Raw genomic sequence first — 21,084 nt, forward strand, 5'->3', positions numbered from 1 at the left:
CTGTGCCACCCAACCCATACAAACCAAGCAATGTGAGGTCAAAGTGCATAGCCCTGTAGGCAAAAAATAGTAACACAGAAGCAGGACAAATGCAGTGCCCCCCCTTTCCCTCCTGGTGCCCCTGAAGTTGAATGAGATGTTGTGATCCATGGACTTCTTGATGCCACTGGCAGAAGATACAAGAGTTGTATGGGGTTTTATAGGGATCCCCTGGGTTGGATATCTGTGTAATAGTTCTCTGAAGGGTGGCATGTGAGGTCTCTACCAAGAGCCAGTTGCTCACTGGTGGTCATAATCATTGCGAACAGTATGTGTGGATGCTATTTAAAGAGCTATGAATCTACAGTGAAAATTATATTCTTAAGATCTTGGAGGTAAGGCAGGTCACCAGGAGGTAAGGTACCTCATAAATCTTCCTTTCAGGCAGCAGATAGACACCGATCTCTCTGTCCTGCCATCTGTGTATTATATGCCTCACAATGTGTGCCTGTTTGCATACTGAGCCAGGTGTGGACTGAGAGATTGCAAAATCTACAAGAGTAAATCTACAGGAAGAAATGCAGTGGGGTGTGTGTGTGTGTGTCCCATTTATGAATAAAGACAAAGGATTGTTCAGGTATGTCTTGCAGTGCAAAGCAACACACTGAATCCTTCACCTAGGAAGCAAACTGACAGTGTGCTTGTCTCATGACAGGAGGGTCATGGCCAGCCTGGCTGTAAAGATTTTGGGTGAGCAATATTCTACCAGACATGAGTCTCTTGTTAATTAAGTCTCGGCTCTACAATGTGTGTTATGATTTTATTTTATAGGTAACCATTTATTTCCAGTACTACTACTTCTACTACTTGAATCTCTGTTCTTTGTTCAATAAACTTACAATGGGTTTGAGGGCTTGAAGGTTGGAGTGTGCTGATTGCTAGCCTACAGAGTGACTGTGGGGCCTGCAAGGCCTAGATAAAGTGCACTTGTGATGCCCATGGCAGGTGGGGATTTGACCCTTGGCAGGCACAGCCTAGGCTTCCTGATGCAAAGGGCAGGTGGTAGTGAGGTGCCTCATAGCCCTGGGGCTCCAGGAAGTTTCACAGATATGTAGTAACTTTTATTTCAGCTGATCCGCCAATGTCTCAAGAACAGACCAGAAGTGCCTCTCGCTTATCCGGGGATGCTGTGGGCTCTGGAAGAACAAGGTAGAAGCTGTGGAATGGCAGCCTTCTATCCCTGTCTTATTTGAGGGGTTTGTCAGGGTCAGTCCGAGTGTTCTTGTAGGGTGCACAAGAACAAAGCCCCATAACGTGCTTCAAGCTCTTTAATGACCCCACATGGTCGAACTCAGTCAGTGCCCTGTGGCGTCATGCTTATGCTGTAGTTCAGAATTGGCTCAGAAAGAAGGGTGCGCCCCACTGAATAACCAGCACCACGTCCTGGCAGTGAGATGCTCCCTCCCATCCTAATTAGGGGTGAGACCTGTTTGGGTCACTGCACGGGCTCAGATCACTGCAGGTAGAGACCGCACAGTGCCTGCCTCAGGGCTTCATCTGGCTCAGTCACGATGAACAACAGGGAAAATGGACTCACAAGTTGTTTGGGTTTTTCCACATCTCAGCCTGTTGAAAGAATATTGTAAGAGAAGATTAAAAGACACTAATGAAATTTACAACCCTAACTAAATAAACCAATGGCACCAGACTGTGGGAAGGCGAAGTAGCTTTAAACATTCAACCTGCAGTGGTCAGAGTGGATTCTGAAAAGCAGAAATCTGGGAGATCATTGACTATCAGTCAGGATTAATTATTTGTCAGCTCTCAGTGGCTATTCATATTTTTTTTCCTCTGTAGTTCAAGCTCCTCATTCGAATACACACGTTGGCTTGAGATTGATTGCTAGCAGAAGCCATAAATCACAATCGCAGCATCTAACGGTAGATTGTGGAGGCCAGTCAAAAAGTGCCTCCTTGGAGTATTTGTCCCTCGCAAATACAGAGAACTTGGATGTTGAACAATTAGGTCAGCTTGGCTCTGTTGAATGGGATTTGATTAAGAGTGTAGTGCTGAAGGGCAGGGGTGAGCAGCCTTAGTGGTGGTGTGTATTGCTAATAAGCAGGAGGAGAACTACATGTCAAGGTACCAAAACAAACCGCTCTAAAGAAATCAAATGTGCAGGTAGAACTGGCTTTGCACCGCTCTTATCCCTCTTCCTTTTTACCAGTGCAGGCTCACTGGGGTTAGGGTATCGATGGCAAACGTAAATAATCTTTTGCGCTACTCTCCCTTAAGTCCCTCCTACCTGGAGCTGTGCTGCCCCCTCCATGATGGTATTTGTAATGTCTGAGACTGAGCCCTGCCACTTAATCTGAGGGATGTGGCAAAATGAGTCTCCGTGGAGGGATTCTGACATAGTTTCCCATTCCACGTGTCCTGTCCTCTGGGTGGAGGGTGCGATATGGCCCAGAGCTCCTGGCCAGGTGCTGGTTTGGGGTCTATGTAACCAAGAGTATCAGACCTCTCTGGCGAAGGGAAAGCGAGGTCAGCCGGGAGTTCGGCAGGAAAGACTGACTGACTGAGGAGCCCCTTCCTGCTTTACATGGTGCCCGGAGTAAAGAAACGCGTCAGCTGACCAGTATTGCCAGTCCCAAGAGGTCAAACACCATGAATTAAGCCCCACAAAAATCATGAGATTGACTGAAAAATAATGATTTTTTTTATATTAATCATTTGGGGCTGCTTTTTATTTGCCTTTTGGTTTCTGAACCTTTACAGTGCACCTGCTTCATGTCCCCGAGCTTTTCTCTGCAACCACGAGGGCTGGAAATGTCCTGTCCTTTTTAAATGAAAGCTGGGATCCTCTTGACTTCAGCAGCTGAGGCTTTAAGAAAAACCCCAAATATCATGAGAATGGCAAGCAAGGCGTGAGAGCTGACGCCACTGAGCAGCTAACACCTCTCACTAGTTTACTCTGAAACTGAGGTACCAAAGCGTGGCTCAGAAGAGTTCACTTCTCTCTCCCTCCATCTCTGGTCACTGCCTTTCCCCAGCGTCTCGCTCTCTCTTTTGGGTCTGGATTCCTTGGCACCTCGCCTGCTGCCGGTCAGTTCAGGCACAGCATCCCCTGCCACGCCGTTGCTAGTACAGACCTGTCAATGTCGGAAGGCTATAAAGAGAGGTTTGAAGAGGAAAAGGCGGGATCTTATAACTCCATTGAAACCACAGCTGTGGTGCAGGCAGCTAGCATTCCTGAGACCCAAATATGGGAGGAATCCGGGAGACAATGGCTCCAGATTAGGACCACAAGGGAAAAAAGGGTGCAGGACACTTAAAATTATATGAATTAACCCTAAACTTCCAGGTCAAGTGCATGGTGCATTTCTTTGACCTGGCCTTCTGTAACATAAGCGTGTGTGTGTGTGTGTTTGTGTGTGTAACATAAACAAAACCCTACCAAAACAAAACATTTCACTGCACACTCCTGGGGGGAAGATGGGAGAACGCAACATGTGAGAGATGTTCGTCACAATGCTAATGCGCTACCAGAAGGTGATCAAATACTTCAGCAATGAGCACGTTTTATAAGGACCTATCTAGAACATGGTGCTAATTATTTTAACATCAAGAGCAGTGAGTGGGATTTTTCAAAGCTACCTAAGGGGTTTTGATGCTCATTTCCCATTAAAACAAATAGGAATTAGGCATCCAACTCTCTTTGGCAGCTTGGAAAATCTCATCTAAAGCTAGAGTCTGCTTCACGATCCAACATCTCCTCTGCAGATGGTCTACAATGATAAAAGCTAGAACTTCAAAGCTGCGTAGGGGAAAGGTAAATTGGGCACTAAACTGGGGCTTGTCCCCTCTAATGAGGGACAACTGAGAACAATGCCAATGTGTCCTTAGTTGTATCCACTTGAGTGTTACACTCTGCGGGAGGCAGCCCAGAGTTGTGTTTCATTGGGAAGCCCATTGTAATATTTCAAAGTGATGGCATTTAAGCAATGGATGCAACAGTGAATCACCATCAGTCCTCCTCACTTACAATCACCTTAGACAGATTTTCACTGTGTGTGTTTGTAACCCAGGTGCCTAATAGGGAGAGATCTTTTTAAGAAATGTACTGGGGGTGGGTGGGTAGGAATGAATTATGTCTGGGTCATTGTTGCTAAGTAGATGCACAATTACCTTGCCACATACAGAAGTTTCTGGAATTGGGTGTGGTAGTTTGGGGTATGCTCAGTAGGCTCCCTGTTGCTGGGCTCAGACTCCATGAGGGCAAGTAGTCAGGGCAGCTGCTTTACAAAAGACCATGTGCCCTGTGTGGGTTAGGAGACGCAGGAGCAGGAAGCAGGCTGCTGTCCCTAACTCTGAAATATTTTGTAGCAGATTCGTGATATTGTTAACCCTCCAACAAGGAAGCTCTGGCAATATTAATTATAGAAAGGGGAAATTGGGAGGGGAAAATATTTTATTTTAATTGTATACTTTGAATGTTGTTTGTTTTAGTTAAATTGTCTCAGCTAGTATGAGTCACCAACTTTTCTCTTATTTAAATGTGGTGATGGAGAAAAAGTCATTTATTCTGCTATTCTCAGTTTTGTATTTGTCTTGTAACAGGGCTTTTAAAAAAATGATATGCTTAACTAAGTGGCTGGTTAATTGTTTAGCTGATTAGTTTTAGCAGAGGAGGAGGAAGAGTCTGCATGGAATCCAACTGAAAATTTCTACATGCAAATAGAGGGAAGATGTTGCTTTTGACTCAGCAGACTGTATAGATTTGGTGACCAAAGACTCTGAGACTCAGGTGAATTCAGCCTAACGTTTTGGGATTTTCTTCTCACTGTGTTTCTGTGGGGACTGACCTGTTTAGATTAAATTTGTTTTTTTATTTATGTTCCTGTAAAGATCATGTATGTGGCTTAACAATAGTCCTGTTATGTTATAAAAATTAAGTTATTATTATTTAATTTCTTTTATCATAAGATTTTATAAAGTTGGCATTTAAGAATTAAGTTCATTCCTTTTATTCTTTTGATCTTGATTATGGGCAGGTTGACTCTGTGTAATTCTTGCTGAAAATCCTCAGTGATGTAACTCTGGGTCTCCAGTTGCTTTTCCATGGGATTTTTTTAGGCACTGGAGAAAGGCAATGAAGTAAACACTAGCCCACCCAAAGATTACATGTTAACATGAAGCCATGATAAACATGGAGCAAAGAAAATGAATTTAAAATGTTTAAATACACAAAAATATTTAAAAATAAGGACATGCAGCTCCTTGTTTCCCTTGTCTGATTTTTCTTATTTGAGAGCTGCCGTCTCCATGGCAGCCGGTGTTTTTCGTTGGTTTTGTTTTCAGAGAAAAATGTAAGTTTCGTTTTCCATTTACAGATTTGCAACATGGTTTGAACCGTGTTACTCACTCTTTGCTCCACCCACAACTGATCATCTCGCAGTGTGTGACAGGAGGACGTAGCTCTAGGATTCACAGCATAACCAAACCCAAACGTTCAAAAATCAGGAGTCAGGCCCCCCAAAATCATGAGATTAGCTTAAAAAATATCTGGACTCTTTAAAAATACTAAATGTGGAATTATTTTTATTTGCCTTCCTGTCTTGGAGCCTTTTCAAGTTTTTCTTCTGTAACCATGAGAGTTAGAAACTTGCATCTTATTCCCCCCCGCCCCCCCCGTAATCACTTGACTTTGTAAGCTGGCACTTTAAGAAAAAAACATGAAATATTAAATATTGCAAGATTTCCCATTGCAAATTGAAAGTTGGTAACACTGGGTTCGGCAGAGCTTATTCCTTATTTGTAACTTTCCCAGGCCCAGAGTTTTGCATGCATTATTTGCGATTGTAGTTACCACAGCTGCAGTAACTGTCATGCGAAAGCCCCGTATCAACTATTTGCATAACTAACTAGTGAAACTGTGCACACAATTGCTGTTCCTGAATGCACACAATGGCATGCATACAGTGTATAAATAGCTGGGCCTCATTGTTCAGAATTTTGACATGACCAAGAACTTTGGAAGTGGAGGAGAAACTTTTATTTAAAAAAGAAGAATGATCTCTGCAAAAAGAAACACAAAGAATGGCTCATACACAATGGATCCTAATGCAACAGAGTACACAGCATGTTGTCCTTTATGAAAGTCTGAGGATGTAGATCCATGTGACTCTGCTCCCGGAAGCTCAGAGAGATTTCAAAGAAGGATCTTCCAGATCAGCAAGTCTGAGATGTGCCTAAATGGATGACACTGAGCGAAGGACACTTATGTAAGAGAAGGGAACACATAAAGGTAAGCTGTGGGGAGTGGAATGCCTATTCATCCCTCCTGATTTTCTATTAATATCCTCACTGCTTCTATCAGGAAGTTCCCTACTCTTGTATATTAAATCTTCTGCAAACTAAAATTGCCAAGAACTGTCTGAGTCATGTGTAACACTTTATTCCCCAAACAAACATTTGTACAGTGGACTTTGTCTTGTCAGCCTGCTCGGTTTCAGTTTATGAGATATGTAAGTTTCACTTTCCACTTCCAGCTTCACCACGTAGTTATGTGTCCTTTGTCAGAAACCCAGCCCCAAGTTACTCTTTTCTTTTAGTTCTGACTGGATATTTGGTGCTTGCTGATTGATACATGCTCATACATTGGAGTCAGTCGTTTTCTGGCAAGTTCTGTAATTGACTCTCAATCTGCTTTGGGACTCGGATAAATGGCAAAAGCACCGTCTAGTGCAGGTAAGCTTTGCTTTTAAAGACATTCTGAGTTTTTAGTGAACAATTGCCTGACTTTTCTAGCTGCCCATTTATACTCCTTGCTCTTTCTATTACTGCTGATGTTTAGCACATAGGTGTGACCGGTGTGATACGAGTGGCATTATGTGTCCCAGCAACAGGAAGGTAGGGGAAGGGTGCTTCAAAATCTAAATGATGGGTTGTGTCTTTGTCATCATTCATATGCCTTGGAAGAGTGATGGGAAACGTCCCCGTTTACTTGCGAATGCCATGAATAGAGCTGGCCAGAAAATGGAATGTCTTTCTGTGGAAAATTTTCAACAAAAACAAGATTTTCAGCAGAAAATTTTGAAAGCCAAACCCTTTTTGGTTTTCAGTAACTGAAAACCGTATATTTTCAGCCCCAAACTGTCCAATCCCCCCCCCCCCCAAATGAAAGCAGAAAATTTCCTGTTTTACGGGCTAAAGTTTTTGGAAATATTAATATTACCAATGATAGCAGAGACTTTCAGCCAAACCCCCAGTTTTCCATAGGAAAACAAGCTTTGATGGGACATTTTTGACTACCCTAGCCATGAGAATTCGGGGAGAAATGGGTTTCCCTACTGACCCCCACCCACCCCAAAGCTGGCAGGTGGGAGGAGCAAGCTATCAAGCAGTTATCATGAAGACATCTGACAGGAAGGGACTGAAGGGTTAAAAAAGGGAGTCAGATTTGGCAATTCCTTCATCTGGGTCCATTAGCTGTTTTCAGGTTCAGCCCCCCCAAGCTGGAAGACGGTGTGCCCATGAGAATCACTCCCACACGGTTAGTTGTGTGTAATCCACGCCTGTGGCCCATGGAACTCCAGCATAGCCTTAGCCAGAAGATCTCCCGGTCCAAGAGCCACCAGCTGTGCGCCGCCTGAGGCTTTGGGTGGCTGTGCTGTTAGGTTTTAATTAGGTATAAACTTGTTAACCGAGCTAGCTTTGGTGGCTGAGCTACTAAATCCTTATGGACAAAATAATAATTAAAGAAAACAATTAAATGGCCACAAAAAAGAATTGGTTGGATGAGAGCCCCCACAGCTGGCACCTGGCAACAGCGAGAGCACCAGCTTTCCCAGGCTGTTTTACGGCTCTGCAGTCATACATGGAAGAGATGAACTTGTAGTGCCAGGCTGGACTTGTCCTGACTAGATACGAGGTGAGAGAGGGAGCTTGCCTCTAATTATTAGTGCTTTGTCAACATAGCAATAGCGAACCTTCTAAACATGCGGCACTGTTCCACTCTGGGGCCCAATCCTGGGTACACTGAGCTCCCACTTAGCAGAATGGGAGTAGAGGTGCTCTCTAGGGCTCAGCACCTTTCAGGATTGGACGCCAGCTTTGTCCACTTCCAAACTGGACTTGAACCACATTACATGGTTATAAGACCAATGTAGATGGGGTCTTATTTGCAGCGAGGTAAGGAAAATTCAGTCCTCTTTTCCCCTTTCTTTTCATCTTGGCTGGAAAGGTTGACCATCTTTCCAATCACAGAATGTGTGTTTACCCTCTTCTCTTCTCTCTAGATTCAGGCTGAATCCTGTAAAACCCTTTGCTTGTGTGGGAAACCCCATTGACTTCCCAAGGACTGCTCACCACATGGGCCTTTGCAGGATTGGCCCCTTTATTACAGCCTCCTGTTTGCGGCAAGACCTTTTTGTGGCTTTCCTCACCCCCCTTTGGATTGTCCATTACAGGGCCGGCTCTAGCATTTTTGCCGCCCCAAGCACCAAAAAAAAAAAAAAAAAAAAAAAGCCACGATCGGTGGCAGCTCTACCGCCGCTTCATTCTACGGCGGCAATTTGGCGGCAGGTCCTTCGCTCCAAGAGGGAGTGACAGCCCAACCGCCGAATTACCACCGAACGTCCGGACATGCCGCCCCCCTCTTCATTGGCCGCCCCAGGCACCTGCTTGCTACGCTGGTGCCTGGAGCCGGCCCTGGTCCATTAGACTAGAATTTCCCATGGTAATGCTTATCAATCAAGCCAGTGACTGGATCACGTTCTGATCTTGGTTACAGCGTAAACTGAGAAACTTCTTTGACTTTGTATAGCTTTTTGGAGAAGGTGGCTGTGAGGTGGGGAGGGGAGATAAAAGAGGAAATGTACATGCTTTCATTTTCACTTTTCGTCTAAAACCTTAGAGTGGAGAAGGGTTAGCATTTGCCTGCCATCTGTATAAGCTCCCAGTAGTTCACATCCTGAAAGGTTTATTTGAGTTCTCTGAACCTTTATTGCTTGCAGGGTTGGGAATGACCTGAGAAGTAGCTTCCCTGTGACATTTTCCCTGGTCCTTTTCCCAAGTCCAAACATTTCTGAATCTCTGGAAAAGATTCCATTAGACCTTAGCTCTCAAGAGGAACAAAGGTTCGGGTTGGCAGGACTAATCTGATCCATGTCCCCAAGTCGTCCCTATTGGTCATGGCGAAACCTCATAAAAGCAAACCATCTGGGAGTCCTTTCCCATCATGCTTCAGCCTGAACTGTATCTTCTAACGTCGTTCATTTATTCTCCAGAATTGGCTGAGATACAATGTGGTGATACAGGAATTGAATGGAATCAAAATTACATTTTAATTGTAAACATTTGTCCAGAAATTAATGTCTCTGAACTAATAGTTCTCTCCAACCAGTGTGTTCAGAAACAAATGACTGTCTCTAATTGATTTTATGATATAAAGGGACATGTACATGTAGAAAATCACCCATGGATAATTGCAAATCCCCTTCTTTCAGCAGGTACCACACAATCACTCAACCGATGCATTTGCTTGTTCTCACACAGTTGTCATTGAGTAGCTGCATGGGCATTTGCAGGAGCTAAATTTTTAGCTGGGATGTATTTTTTAAATGTGCTGTGGAGCTGAATTTGGATTTAAAACGCCACTACAAGCAGCCTATGGTGTATAATAACAGTTTGCTCAGGGCTCTGAATAGATGTCCCCTGACTGAGATCTTTATTGATGACTTTCTCACAGAGTAGGTATTTATGATGTCCTCAGATCCTTGAGATCAGTCAGTAATTCCAGTGACAATCCCAATTTGTAAAGATGTTTTGAGCAACATCCAAGGACCCTTTTAACAGCCCATTGATGGTTCTTCCTTCTGCAAAAGCTAAACAAAACACAACTTGGAAAAAAAACTCCAACAAAGTTCTTGCTCTTTCTTTCTGAACTATTTTTTCTGGAGGTTTTTTGAGTTATTTAATTCATAAAGCGCCATCACTGCAAAGCAATCTGAGAGGTGGCAGCACATAAAAATAAGAGTCAGAATTTGAAAAACATAAACTGGTTACCCACTCGTGACGGGTGCTCTACAAATGAGGCCTTGCCCTGATTCAGAACAGATCTCAGGATGTTCAGCTGATCTCAATTGCCTTGATAGGGTAAAAGAAAGCCCTGTAAGTACCTTAAGTCTCGATTATTCAGATTTCAATGCCTATTGTAAACTTTCCTAACCATCTTTTGTCATTTTTAAGCACATTTATGTGGTTTTATTTATTGCAAGTACAAAGTAGTCTTGGGCCACTGGTGCATTTTTTCAGATGTCTGAAGGTAAATTACCTTAGTTGTTGAGGTGTGCAAAAGCCCAGGAGTTCAACATACCTAATTGTGGTTTATTGACCAAAAAAACCCAACCCTACAACTGGTCCACCTTGGGTAACAGAAGCCAGGACTGGAACAGCAGTGCTGCTGAAACTCACACTCAACATACATGGGCAGGACTGTGTGGGGCATATCTCCTGGCTGTAGTCACTGTTATCTATTCTTCATCTTTATTAGTACAAATTTTGCATTATACAATAAATGCATAAATGTGCCTAAACATGCATACAGCACTGGCTCATACAGGGCTGACATCTACTGATTTCAATGGGTTTCAGATCAGGCCCAGGTACAGAACATCTTTCCTGAAAGGTCTGGCTCTTCAAAGGATTTGGGAGAAGTCCAAACCAAATGGCACTTGGCAATGCAACTTAGGAAGCAGTGCGTCTCATATCTAAGGAGGCAACTCTCACCAACGTTAGCTGAATTTAACTATACATACAGTGAAAACTTTACAATATGGCTGGGAAAAGTCAAAAATGTGCTGTGAATGGCACTGAAATTCAAAAAATAAAAGCAGCTGGAGATGTGAAATCCAGTGGAAAGGGTATAATTCCTCACTCTAGACATTTTGCTATGTCACATCCTTCACTAGAGGGTCAAATTTTGTCTTCAGATATCCATGTGAGTTTCATGCATGAATATTAGAGCATAGGATTTGGCCTGCATTAGGAAGACAGTTTGGGACAACTTGTTTGGGATAGTTTCTCTGTGGTTGAAAGCCCATTCTCTAGGGTCCAATCTTGAGTGGTGCTGAAATCAATGGGAGATGAGGGCCTTTCCAGGCCATAACTTCAGGTCTTGAATTGTCCTCTACTGAAGTCCGTACAAGTACTTCCATAGACTTTGATGGGAGTTGGATCAGATCCTCAAAGAGCAAGAGTCAGAAGGGCCTTTACTCATTTGCTAGCCCATCGATACTATACCCAGCTCAGGTTTTTTCATTCATGACTATTTAATTTCAGTGCTGGAACTCTGCTGTCATATATGAATGTCAACAGCCCATTATCAGTTTAGTGTTAAAGTATTAGTCAGAGCTGACTATCTGCAGCTTCCTAAACACATTCATGAATATATAACAATGGCACAGGACTGCTTCACTCAGCCTTTGAATTTTTTACAATGATGCTGTCACTTTTGAGCAGTGTCTGCAGTCTCTCTTACTATCAGCTTCAATAAACAAATGTAATCAAAGTTGCATTCAAAAGTAGCTTCTTGGAGTTTCTCTGGAGGAGCAAATAATCTGTATTTATTTTATTTTTTTAAAGTCTGCATAACAAATGATTTCCTCATTTTAATGATATTGACTGTAATGTTCTTGCAATAATTAAAGCCGCTGCTAATGGATGATTGGAATTTCTCTTTAATAATATCATTAGGATACATTTCATGCATTTAATTGTTTTTGTAAAATGACAGCTAAGCCCTCTTGCCTCGGATTTCCTATTTCCTGATTAAATTAGTTTGTATGCAAGGGCAAACCATGTTTCACAGCTGTAGCATTTTGGGGAAAATAAAAGTGGTTTTTAGTTAGATGTGCCAATGTATTTCCAGTCAGAGATGCTTTTTCTGCTCTTTGTCAGTTTGTGCTCCGCTCTACTCCCCTTCTTTCCTGGTCTTCATGAAAAGAAATAAAAAATCTCTCATGACAGGCACAGGTGGAGATAGAAGGCCATGAATAAAACATGCAGCATTTGGGTGCAACCAGGATCCTTGGGACTGAGATCCTCATAATGGACCTCACACTGCACCCATGAGAGGCCCTGATCCAAAGGCCGTTGAAAGCCGGGACAAAACACCCCTCACTTCAGTGGTGCAAGATCAGTCTCTTAGCAAGCAGGAGACCTTGCACCACCCTGCTGATTGCTTTTTGTTTGACTGCCGGCAGCACATAATGTGTAGCATCCCTCGTGGCAGGGAAAGGACAAGACTCAGTGCTGATGAATACAAGAGGGTAATTTCTGTCCCCCAACTCACAGGCTAATTTAGCCCATTCACCCTAACATCTCTTCAGTTCTTACTCTGCATGAAGCAGTCAGAGAAGGGACTGCTGACTCTTACAAGAATACCCAGAGATGCAGAGATTACCCCATCTCTAAAAAGGCAGGGTACTAACTTGCCACTCATGAAACCACATAACCTGAAGGAAGGGGTAGCCACTGGGAATTTTAGTTATGCCTCAGAGACAGGGGGCTCTTTTTGTGTTTGTGAGGAGGCGAAGCTAATGCTTAGATGGATGGAGGACCAGTGCCTCTGACTTCAACCCTGGATATGGGCAGCATTTTTCCAAATGGCATCTCTTTTAAATTGTCAATTTGTGGCCTTCAGAAGCTAGATCCTCACATCCCTCCCGGACTTAATCAGTGGTGCTAGGCTTGTGAAGTGGCGTCTAAAGAGGACAAATCAGTCCAGTATGGGAAAATAATGTGGGCATCACTCTTTAAAATAAGTCCTTAAGCCAATGACAGTGACTGCTCTGAGGATGTCATTTTGGGTGGGTAAATATGTATTCATTAAAGCCTAAATATATAACTGCACCTGTTTATATGATGGACAACTGCAGTGCAAAGCCACGCCAGCCTGTAATTTCAATTCATTCCATGCCTACACTGCTTGTGTCTGGTCACACTTCCCCATTTGGCTTCTGTGATCATTACTGCATGAATATTATATCCACAGTTATAAACACAAAATTCAGACTGAAGATCAGGGGCAAGCGAGTAAAGTCTGGTTGCCAAAAAAAAAAGGGGGTGGGTGGGGGTATTGTCTGAATTGCTTAGAATTGTCTGTAGATGGCTTTTTGTGCTTACATTTAGCTTCACAAGTGGAGCAACTCATCTTTGATCACTTAAGGAGAGCTGCCACTCCAAAGAAGGCCTGTGAGATTGCCGGTGCATGTTCAGTTACAAAAAAGGAAGCCAAGAAAGTGCTGTACAAGTTGCATAAGGAGGGAAAGGTTGAGAAGCAGAGTGACGATAACAAATGGCTTGTCCGTGCAGACGCAGAGGTGGAATGTCATCAGAAAACCGCCGAGTTGAAAATCGGTAAATGTTTTGAAAAACCTTTGAAAACTGTGTCTGCAACCTCTGATGCTGAGGGCATTTGGGAGCAGAGTTTGTTTTCAAGTCTGTAACTACATTGCAGCCTAACTGCATAAGAGATTCATGAGACTTTGACCCCCAATTACTTTGAGTCCATTTTTACTCCGTACAGTGAGTTGCAAGTCAATCAGCTCTGTGTTTTTCTCTTTTGTACAGAACTGAAACTTGACTAAAGCAGAAGGTGCATTCATTCCTAGGCAGTTTTTGCATTCCTTGTCCTGGGTGGTAAATAGGGAAGGCAGATTAACCCCATGTAGTGTTCTCTGAGGGTACCCTGCCCTAGGACATTTCTTTTGTAATACCTGCAATCTTGGTGCATTTCAGAAGCGGACAAAGGTTGGCTCTTCAGAAATATCTTTGAAATATCTTTTGCCAGAAGCTGGGAATGAGCGACAGGGGATGGATCACTTGATGATTACCTGTTCTGTTCATTCCCTCTGGGGCACCTGGCATTGGCCACTGTCAGAAGACAGGATACTGGGCTAGATGAACCTTCGGTCTGACCCAGTAGGGCCATTCTTATGAGTGTCAGGCTCCTCTCTTCGCTCAGATGCGGGGGGTCTGCACCCAGGGAAGGGGATAGTTAATCCTCTACAGAATACTCCACCCATCCTGTAAAAGCCTCTCCACGACTCCAGCGTCACAGATCTGTGATGAGGAACCAGGTTCCCAGGCAGGGGAACGTGGCACTGCCACACCCTTTGCATTGGAGACCTTCATCCCTCCAAGAGGCATCTGGAAGGCATAGGCCCTGTAAGCACAGCTTCTGCAGAAGAATATCCTGTGGATCTCATGGGATCCCCAACTTCTTCCACAGGAGGGTGAATCACTCCCTGAACCTCACAATGAAAAGCTCTGCATGAACCCCCCATGGGCTTTGATCCAGTGTCCTTTCCCCTTCATGGGGACCATGGGGCCCTTTATTAGCCAGGGATCTTTGGCTGGGATAGTTTTAAGATAACTAGAGAGAGGACAAACTCCACATAAAGGCAGAGAAGTGCCCTTCCCCCTCCCTGATCAACTCAAGCCATGCAGCAAACCAACCATCTGCCAATATCTTAGCTCTTCTAAAGCCCCACATTCTCTGGCGGTGGGTGAAGATCAGTACCGAGGGTATGCAGCAAGGATGCCTGCTCCCCTGGGAGTCTGGCTTAGGAGATTGGTACAAGAAAGGAAAATGATGAATCAGTCTCTCTTCCTAGCTAAATAGCAGAACTTTTCACAAATCCCCCCCATCCAAATTACAGTGCCTGACAATGTTCTCTGTTGTAGATGACACCGCCCTAGTCCCACTGCACCAGCCTGTGAACGCTGTGACTCCTGTGAAAGATGACCGCAAACTGTCAGAAAATCGTAAGATATTTGGCACGTGCCTAAGACTGAATAGACTAACTTTAGAAATCGACATGTAATGAATTTTGGCAGCCACAATAGAATGCTATTAACGCTAGCATTGCACTATTGTATGTGTAGAAGTCTTGCATGGTTCTAGGAGTCATAAATCATATCCCTGCTGGGAATACCTTGTGCTAATAGCACGCAGGCCATAGTACTATAAAGCCTCCTCATCCCAGGTGCACCTCCAGAAACCCTGTTTCAGGGAGGCAGAGCCCCACCCCAGGCACCTTAGTGCACAGGGGAGCACGTGGACTGCTACACCCCTTTCAATGGCACAGCATACTGCCCTATCTACTCCATGCAGCCCACCAGCTCTGGTAGTTGGTGTATAGAGACAGAACTATGGCTCCACCTCCTCCCCATTCCCTTTGCAGCCGGTGTAATGGTTGGCCTGAGCTGGATAGCACAGAGCTCATTACTAGCAATCCCAGTGAAGTCATGTGAGCTGATAACTTGGTAAGATTCAAAGGGGAATTTGGTAGACGATGTGTGGCCTTGGAGCCATAGATTATCAGCCCAGTAATCCCAGGGAGCAGGATAGAAATTTAGCTGCGTTAGCCTCCATTTCTGGCAGTGAATCAATAAGCCCACCCTTTGTTTCCCAGAGGAAAAGATTTACCAGTTTCTGTCAGAAAATGGATCTCGCAGTGCATTAGCCATTGCCAAACATATGGGAAAGACGACACGAAAGGAAGTCAATGCAGATTTATACGCGCTGCAGAAAAGACATGTCCTCAGCCAGGAGGAAGACACGAAGCTTTGGTCGGTTTATGGACAGGGGGCAGGTATTGTACTGAGATGCATTTGTCAGAACACCGCATTCTGAGTAGCATTACAAAAAGCGGCTTTGTTTTCTTTTTGGCTGTAAACATTTTCAGCTAGACGACTAAATGGTCCTTCCCCGGGCCACTTCTTTTTGGCTTCGAGAACGTGGGCTTTTCTTCGATTTGCATATCTGCACTAATGCTCACAGTTTGATCTATCTTTAATCAGAAGTTCTGGTAAACTGCTCAGAACATGGGGCTGGGAAACTTGGGTCTTGATTCAGCCAGAAACTGCCCAACTCACTGTGTGCCCTCCTAGGGAGATGGGGGTTCATTTAACTCCCTTGTGCTCCCATTTCCCCATCCATAAAACGGGGAGAGCACTTGTCCACCTTGTAAAGGGCTCGGAGTTCCTGAAATGATTAGCACTGTGAAGCCACAAGTTATTGTTATGCCTACGCTGACATATATTAGAAAAAAGATGTTGTCTATCATTCTCTTACTAAAATCATTTCATCTCACTACTTCTACACCCTGGGCTTGATCAGTCCCATTTCTATCATTCTTTTCTACAGATCAAATCCTGCCCTGGGATATGCACCCTTTCCATTGTTGTTAGTTGTACATCGTTTTTGGGTACTGCTGGATGACTGAGATCAGCCCTCACCACTGGCACCATTCGACACACACACACACACACACAGAAGTGATGTGTAACTTCAGGCTCCCTTACTTCCATAGCTTCTCTCAACGTCTTCCTGCCCACAACCCTCCATTCTGAGATAACGAGACAACAGAGATAACTGCTACCAGTCAGTGTCACTATGAAAACAGGATACCTAAACAGCCCTTACTCCCTCTAAATACACAGACTTAGTAACATGACAGGCTCCTTTAGGTATGTCTACACTGCACACTAAGTCTGGGCTCTGACTCAGGTTTGAGGCCAAGTCCCACTTCGGTCCACACACAAATCAGTCTGTCTTGGGTCAGCAAGCACACAGGACCCAGGTCCTAGGATTCTGCTACAGTGTGCCAGCAGCCCATTGTGGAGCGTCTCAGAGCCCGGGTTTACAGACTCAAGCTCGTGGGACTCGCATTACAGGGCTAACAATAGCTGTGCAGATTTTGAAGTCTAGAGAGGGGATGGGTTTTGTCACAAGACAAGAATTGCTTTTCTCCCAGGAAAATTGTTTGTCTTTTGAACTGGTGACTAATGTGTTTTGTTTTGTTCTTTCCCAGGTTACAAACTAACAAATCCTGGAGCAAATAAGGAAGCAGGGCCAGTTATTATTCAGAATAATCCAACAAACATTATCTATCAGGGAGGAGTGCAAAACACCATCTCTATAGCTGATTCCAGAGCTACTCAAATTGGAAACTACAACTCGCTGAATCTAGTGGATAAAAAAGATGGTAATCATCTGTCTGCACAGGTTTATGGGTGCTATACTTGTTCTCAGAGAGGATAACCGACATGAACAGCCATCATAATTAATAACATAAAAAAGATTTCATATTTTACTACAGCTGGTTGGAGAATGGAATGTCTGTCCTGCGGGATATGCCAACATTTTGAAATTTGCTTTTGTGCCAAACGGTATTAAAAGTTAAGTTACTGCAGAATGGAAATTCTGAAAAATTTCTATTAGGAAACACCAGATCATTTAATGTCAATAACTGAAACTATAATATAACTGTATTAAATATGTAATATATAAATATAACATAATATTAAAATTACTATTGCAATATACACCTAATATAGAGCTTATCAAAATGAGAGTGTCAAAACGAATCATTTTGGCACTCTCCCATACAAAATTTCACTATTATTATTATTATTATTTTATTAATATAGTTATTATTCCTTCCCTTTCCATTTATGCTTTAGATTCTAGACCAACTGTTCCAAGACTTAGGGCTGCATCAGAGAATGCTGATATGTTGCACTGTGAAGCAGAAGCTAAAGCAACCCCCCAGGGTGGTCAGGAAATTGATGTCACTGAGTCCACACTCAAGAATACTGTCATTGGTGATGATAATCAAATGAATATCATTATGAAGGCCTTTGCTGATAGTCGAGAGGAGCATCTGGACCAATATGGCACTCCAGAAAAGAGTAGGTACAGTGTGTTGGCTTATGTTGAAGATACTCCTACCCTCTGCAGGGCACTGGTTATACGAGAACTCCCTCAAGTACAGCCCTGTCTGCATGAGAACTGACTTGTGAATCGTTACAAGGTGTGTCAGTGCTGAAACAAACCTTTGTGACTCTAGAAATTGGGCTTAATGCTCAGAGTCTGTGATGTGTGAGTAGCAGTGGTTATTGCGCTCCGGCCCTGTCCATGTATATCTGTCCTCTTTCACAACTGGGGCAGGAAAACTTTCCTCTGACATCCTACAAGCGCATATTGGTGACTAACTCCTATAACAAAAACCTCCTTAACCCTGCAAGCCTTCCATATGGCTCCACTATTTATGGTAGGACACCCTCCCAGAAAGCCTGCATCCCAGGCAGGACCAACTTTATGACAGAGTGCAGCCCAGAAAATGGGTCCTAATGTCTATTATTGACTCAGCACCTGTCGTCTGCCTCTGATTCCCACTGACTTCAAAGGGATGTAGGACGAGGCAACTAGATAAAGGGGAAGTGTTCCCAAGTGGTTAGAGTGAGGGACTGCTAGTCAGGAGAGCTGGGTATTCTTGACTATGCCACTGACTTGCAGAGTGGCCTATGGCAAACTTCTTAACATCATCTGGAAAATGAAGATGCCAATATTTTGTATGTTGCTTTGAGCTCCTTCATGGAACATGCTGCACAAGTGCCAAGAACTTTTTAGAACTATACTATGTACCCTCCTATCTGTGTCCATTTATTTCTGTGCAACAAACTAAAGTGCTGAAATGCTGAGACTTCTGCTACTATCATGCAAATCTTAGTCCCACCCAAGCCCTGGGAAATGAGTACGTCACCTTTTTGACATTCACTGATTCTGTCTTTCTGATTTCTTATGCTCTCATTTTCATGACAAATGCTCCCCCTACCCCCTTTTTTTTTTTTAACTCTAGATCCATTTGGTGACAGTTTTTCTGCCAGCCCTGGGCCGTCACTGAAAATTGTTAACACCTCCCTCCCCGGGGAAGGGAGAGCTCCATTGCAAAGAGTCAGCATCGACAAGTCCGAGATGGAGAACGTCATGATCGGAAACAACAACCAAATGAGTGTTCATGAGCAATATGGTTCTGCCGGCCTCGCAGATGAGGAGACAAATGAGGAAGACGATGCTTCAGGTGAAGATGGCGAATGCCATGTTGACACTTGTAGGCTTCTCTTGCGTGTAAACTGTGGCTGATGTGTATGAGCTGGCTCCATGGTGTGTGCCAGACACTTGAAGACTGACACCTACGTCATACTTGCCAAATTTGGGCAGGTGGCCGGTTCTGAAAATTCTGCACTATGGGCCTGATCCAAAGCCTCTTTAGGTCAATGGGAATCTTTCCATTGGCTTCAATGGGCTTTGGATCAGATTCTAGAACTGTCACTGTCACTGGGTCCTTCCCTTCCCCCCCCTTTGGGCCAGGTCCTGGCATCCTTCCTAATGCTGGGGTAGATTGGTACTTTGCACAGGGGGAGCCCTAATTTACATCACTGGCGTAATATCCCTTAGTGGTCTTACACCAGTAGCCAATAAGGCGTAACAGAGCAATTTGCTACCCATGACATGTCCCCTCCTGGGAGCCAGCGAGGGGGTGGGAATGGCTGTGATTTCCACCATGCAGTGCATAGTGGCCTTAGCGGACTGGAGAATTCAACCCCAAGGGTTGATTTTATTTATTAGGGTATTTCCCCCATCATGCTAAACTGTAATTACTTTGCAAGAACCTTGATTCCTCTTTCGCTGCATGCTGTACTTTTTCACATCAGTATTTCTTATTTTTGTATCTTCATCGTTTACAATGCGTGTTCTTTAAATTGTAAATGAAATATACAGAGATAGAAGCAAAGGGTAGCTACCAGTGTCAGTAACCACGCTGTATTCATTTTAACTTAAGGATTGCACAATTCAGTTGCATTTATATCATGCACAGCTCTGCTCTGCTCCAGTCACTTAAATGCTCTCTCACTTCTCCTCTTGCTTAATAATTCCACTAGATTCCAACTTGATATCGGAGCAAAGCGAATGGACATCCTGTGATGATAGCAGCCTGGATCGGTCAAGTGACATTTCCATCCTTTGTGAAAAGTTGCAAGATGTAATCATTGGGAACAACAACTATATGAATGTAGAAGAAACTGCAGATACTGAGAGTGGTGAAGGAGATGAAGACAAATAACGGATATGTGGAGAAAGCGAAGATCTTGCTTATGAGGCCCATACAGAAATTCACAAATGTGAGCAGGTAGAGGTAAAGAAACTTGCTAATTCTAATTATTTTTGCCAGGGAGAAGGAAGATATTTTCTGTGATTTACAGACAATAAATGGAACAGGACACACTGTTCTCAGCCTACTCAAAATGTTGAAAAGCAAACAGGATCCCTATATCTTTCCTTAGGGAGTTTTTCTGCAAGAGAAAGAAAAGTAACAGGGAGTGAATCAATTTTATGCTCGCTGTGAACTTTCAGAGCCATCGTAAACCTTGAATCCACCCAGGACTTGGAAATCTTGTGCTCTGGCAAGTGACGAATTTCAAATGGCAGCTGCTGTAAAACTCTTAATTAGTTTGCACCATCATTCTGCTGGTAGGCTCCAAGGCAAGCTGCTAACTGGAGGTGATGGCCCAGCATGAGCTATGTCTCAATTTGGTGGAGAGAGCTTTCAAATTCTGCCTTTTTGGAGAAGGGGATGAGCTAATGGGTGAGGAGCGGGGGTAAGAAGGAAGAATGCAAAACGTATTGTTCTTGTCAGTTTAAGATTCTGAACCTCTTCTGGGACCCAGCCGAAAGTGGGAACCGAGGTTGTGGAGCCAAAGCCGAGCCACCCTACAGAGACTTCTCCATCCTAGTAGAGAATTGTACTTGGGACAGTGGATACTGGGATGTCCTACCTCAGAGCTGGGAAAGGGGAGGCCTGGTCCAACCAGCTACACAGACACATTTAGGGGGTCCTGTGTGTACAGCGAGAACAGCTGAGCTAGCCTGGTTACCAAAAGCTAACAGGTGTCTGTTACTAACAGAGTTCAGTCTTTCCACCTCTCATTAAGTTGTCATGAGTCTCGCAGTGTTCACTGACTTTCTTAAAGCCCCAGCTCCTACAACTCAGAACCTCTCTGCTTGTTCTTAAAAGAAAAAAAGGCTGAAAATGTGAACCAAGCACCATCTCCAGGCTCGGAAACCAAAAAGTCAAATAAAAAGAAGCCCCAAAATGTGTAGATTTTAAAAATCTCATGATTTTTTTAAACTGCTCTCATGATTTTGGGGCCTGATTCATAATATTTGAATGCTTGGGGTTGCCAGTACTG

General features: G+C 43.8%; 1 protein-coding gene across 1 annotated transcript; it reads left to right on the plus strand.

Annotated features, from left to right (window-relative positions):
• The first annotated feature begins 6,597 nt into the window (after positions 1–6,597).
• ZBP1 (Z-DNA binding protein 1) lies at positions 6,598–19,958 on the plus strand. The gene is made up of 8 exons (XM_065414978.1): positions 6,598–6,729; positions 13,174–13,401; positions 14,731–14,811; positions 15,462–15,641; positions 16,863–17,036; positions 17,515–17,742; positions 18,693–18,914; positions 19,777–19,958. The coding sequence occupies exons 1-8, from the start codon at positions 6,705–6,707 to the stop codon at positions 19,956–19,958; spliced, it is 1,320 nt and encodes a 439-aa protein (XP_065271050.1). The 5' UTR covers positions 6,598–6,704.
• The last annotated feature ends 1,126 nt before the right edge of the window (positions 19,959–21,084 follow it).

The sequence above is a fragment of the Emys orbicularis genome, chromosome 12 (genome assembly GCF_028017835.1).
Source record: "Emys orbicularis isolate rEmyOrb1 chromosome 12, rEmyOrb1.hap1, whole genome shotgun sequence".
Taxonomy (NCBI): domain Eukaryota; kingdom Metazoa; phylum Chordata; order Testudines; family Emydidae; genus Emys; species Emys orbicularis.

What these genes read in the sequence shown, in the direction of transcription:
- ZBP1 (XM_065414978.1), top strand. Translation starts at nt 6,705, where the DNA reads ATGGCAAAAGCACCGTCTAGTGCAG. An exon ending in AAAAGCACCGTCTAGTGCAG is followed by an intron (nt 6,730 to 13,173) that starts GTAAGCTTTGCT and finishes GCTTACATTTAG; the next exon opens with CTTCACAAGTGGAGCAACTC. An exon ending in GGTTTATGGACAGGGGGCAG is followed by an intron (nt 15,642 to 16,862) that starts GTATTGTACTGA and finishes GTTCTTTCCCAG; the next exon opens with GTTACAAACTAACAAATCCT.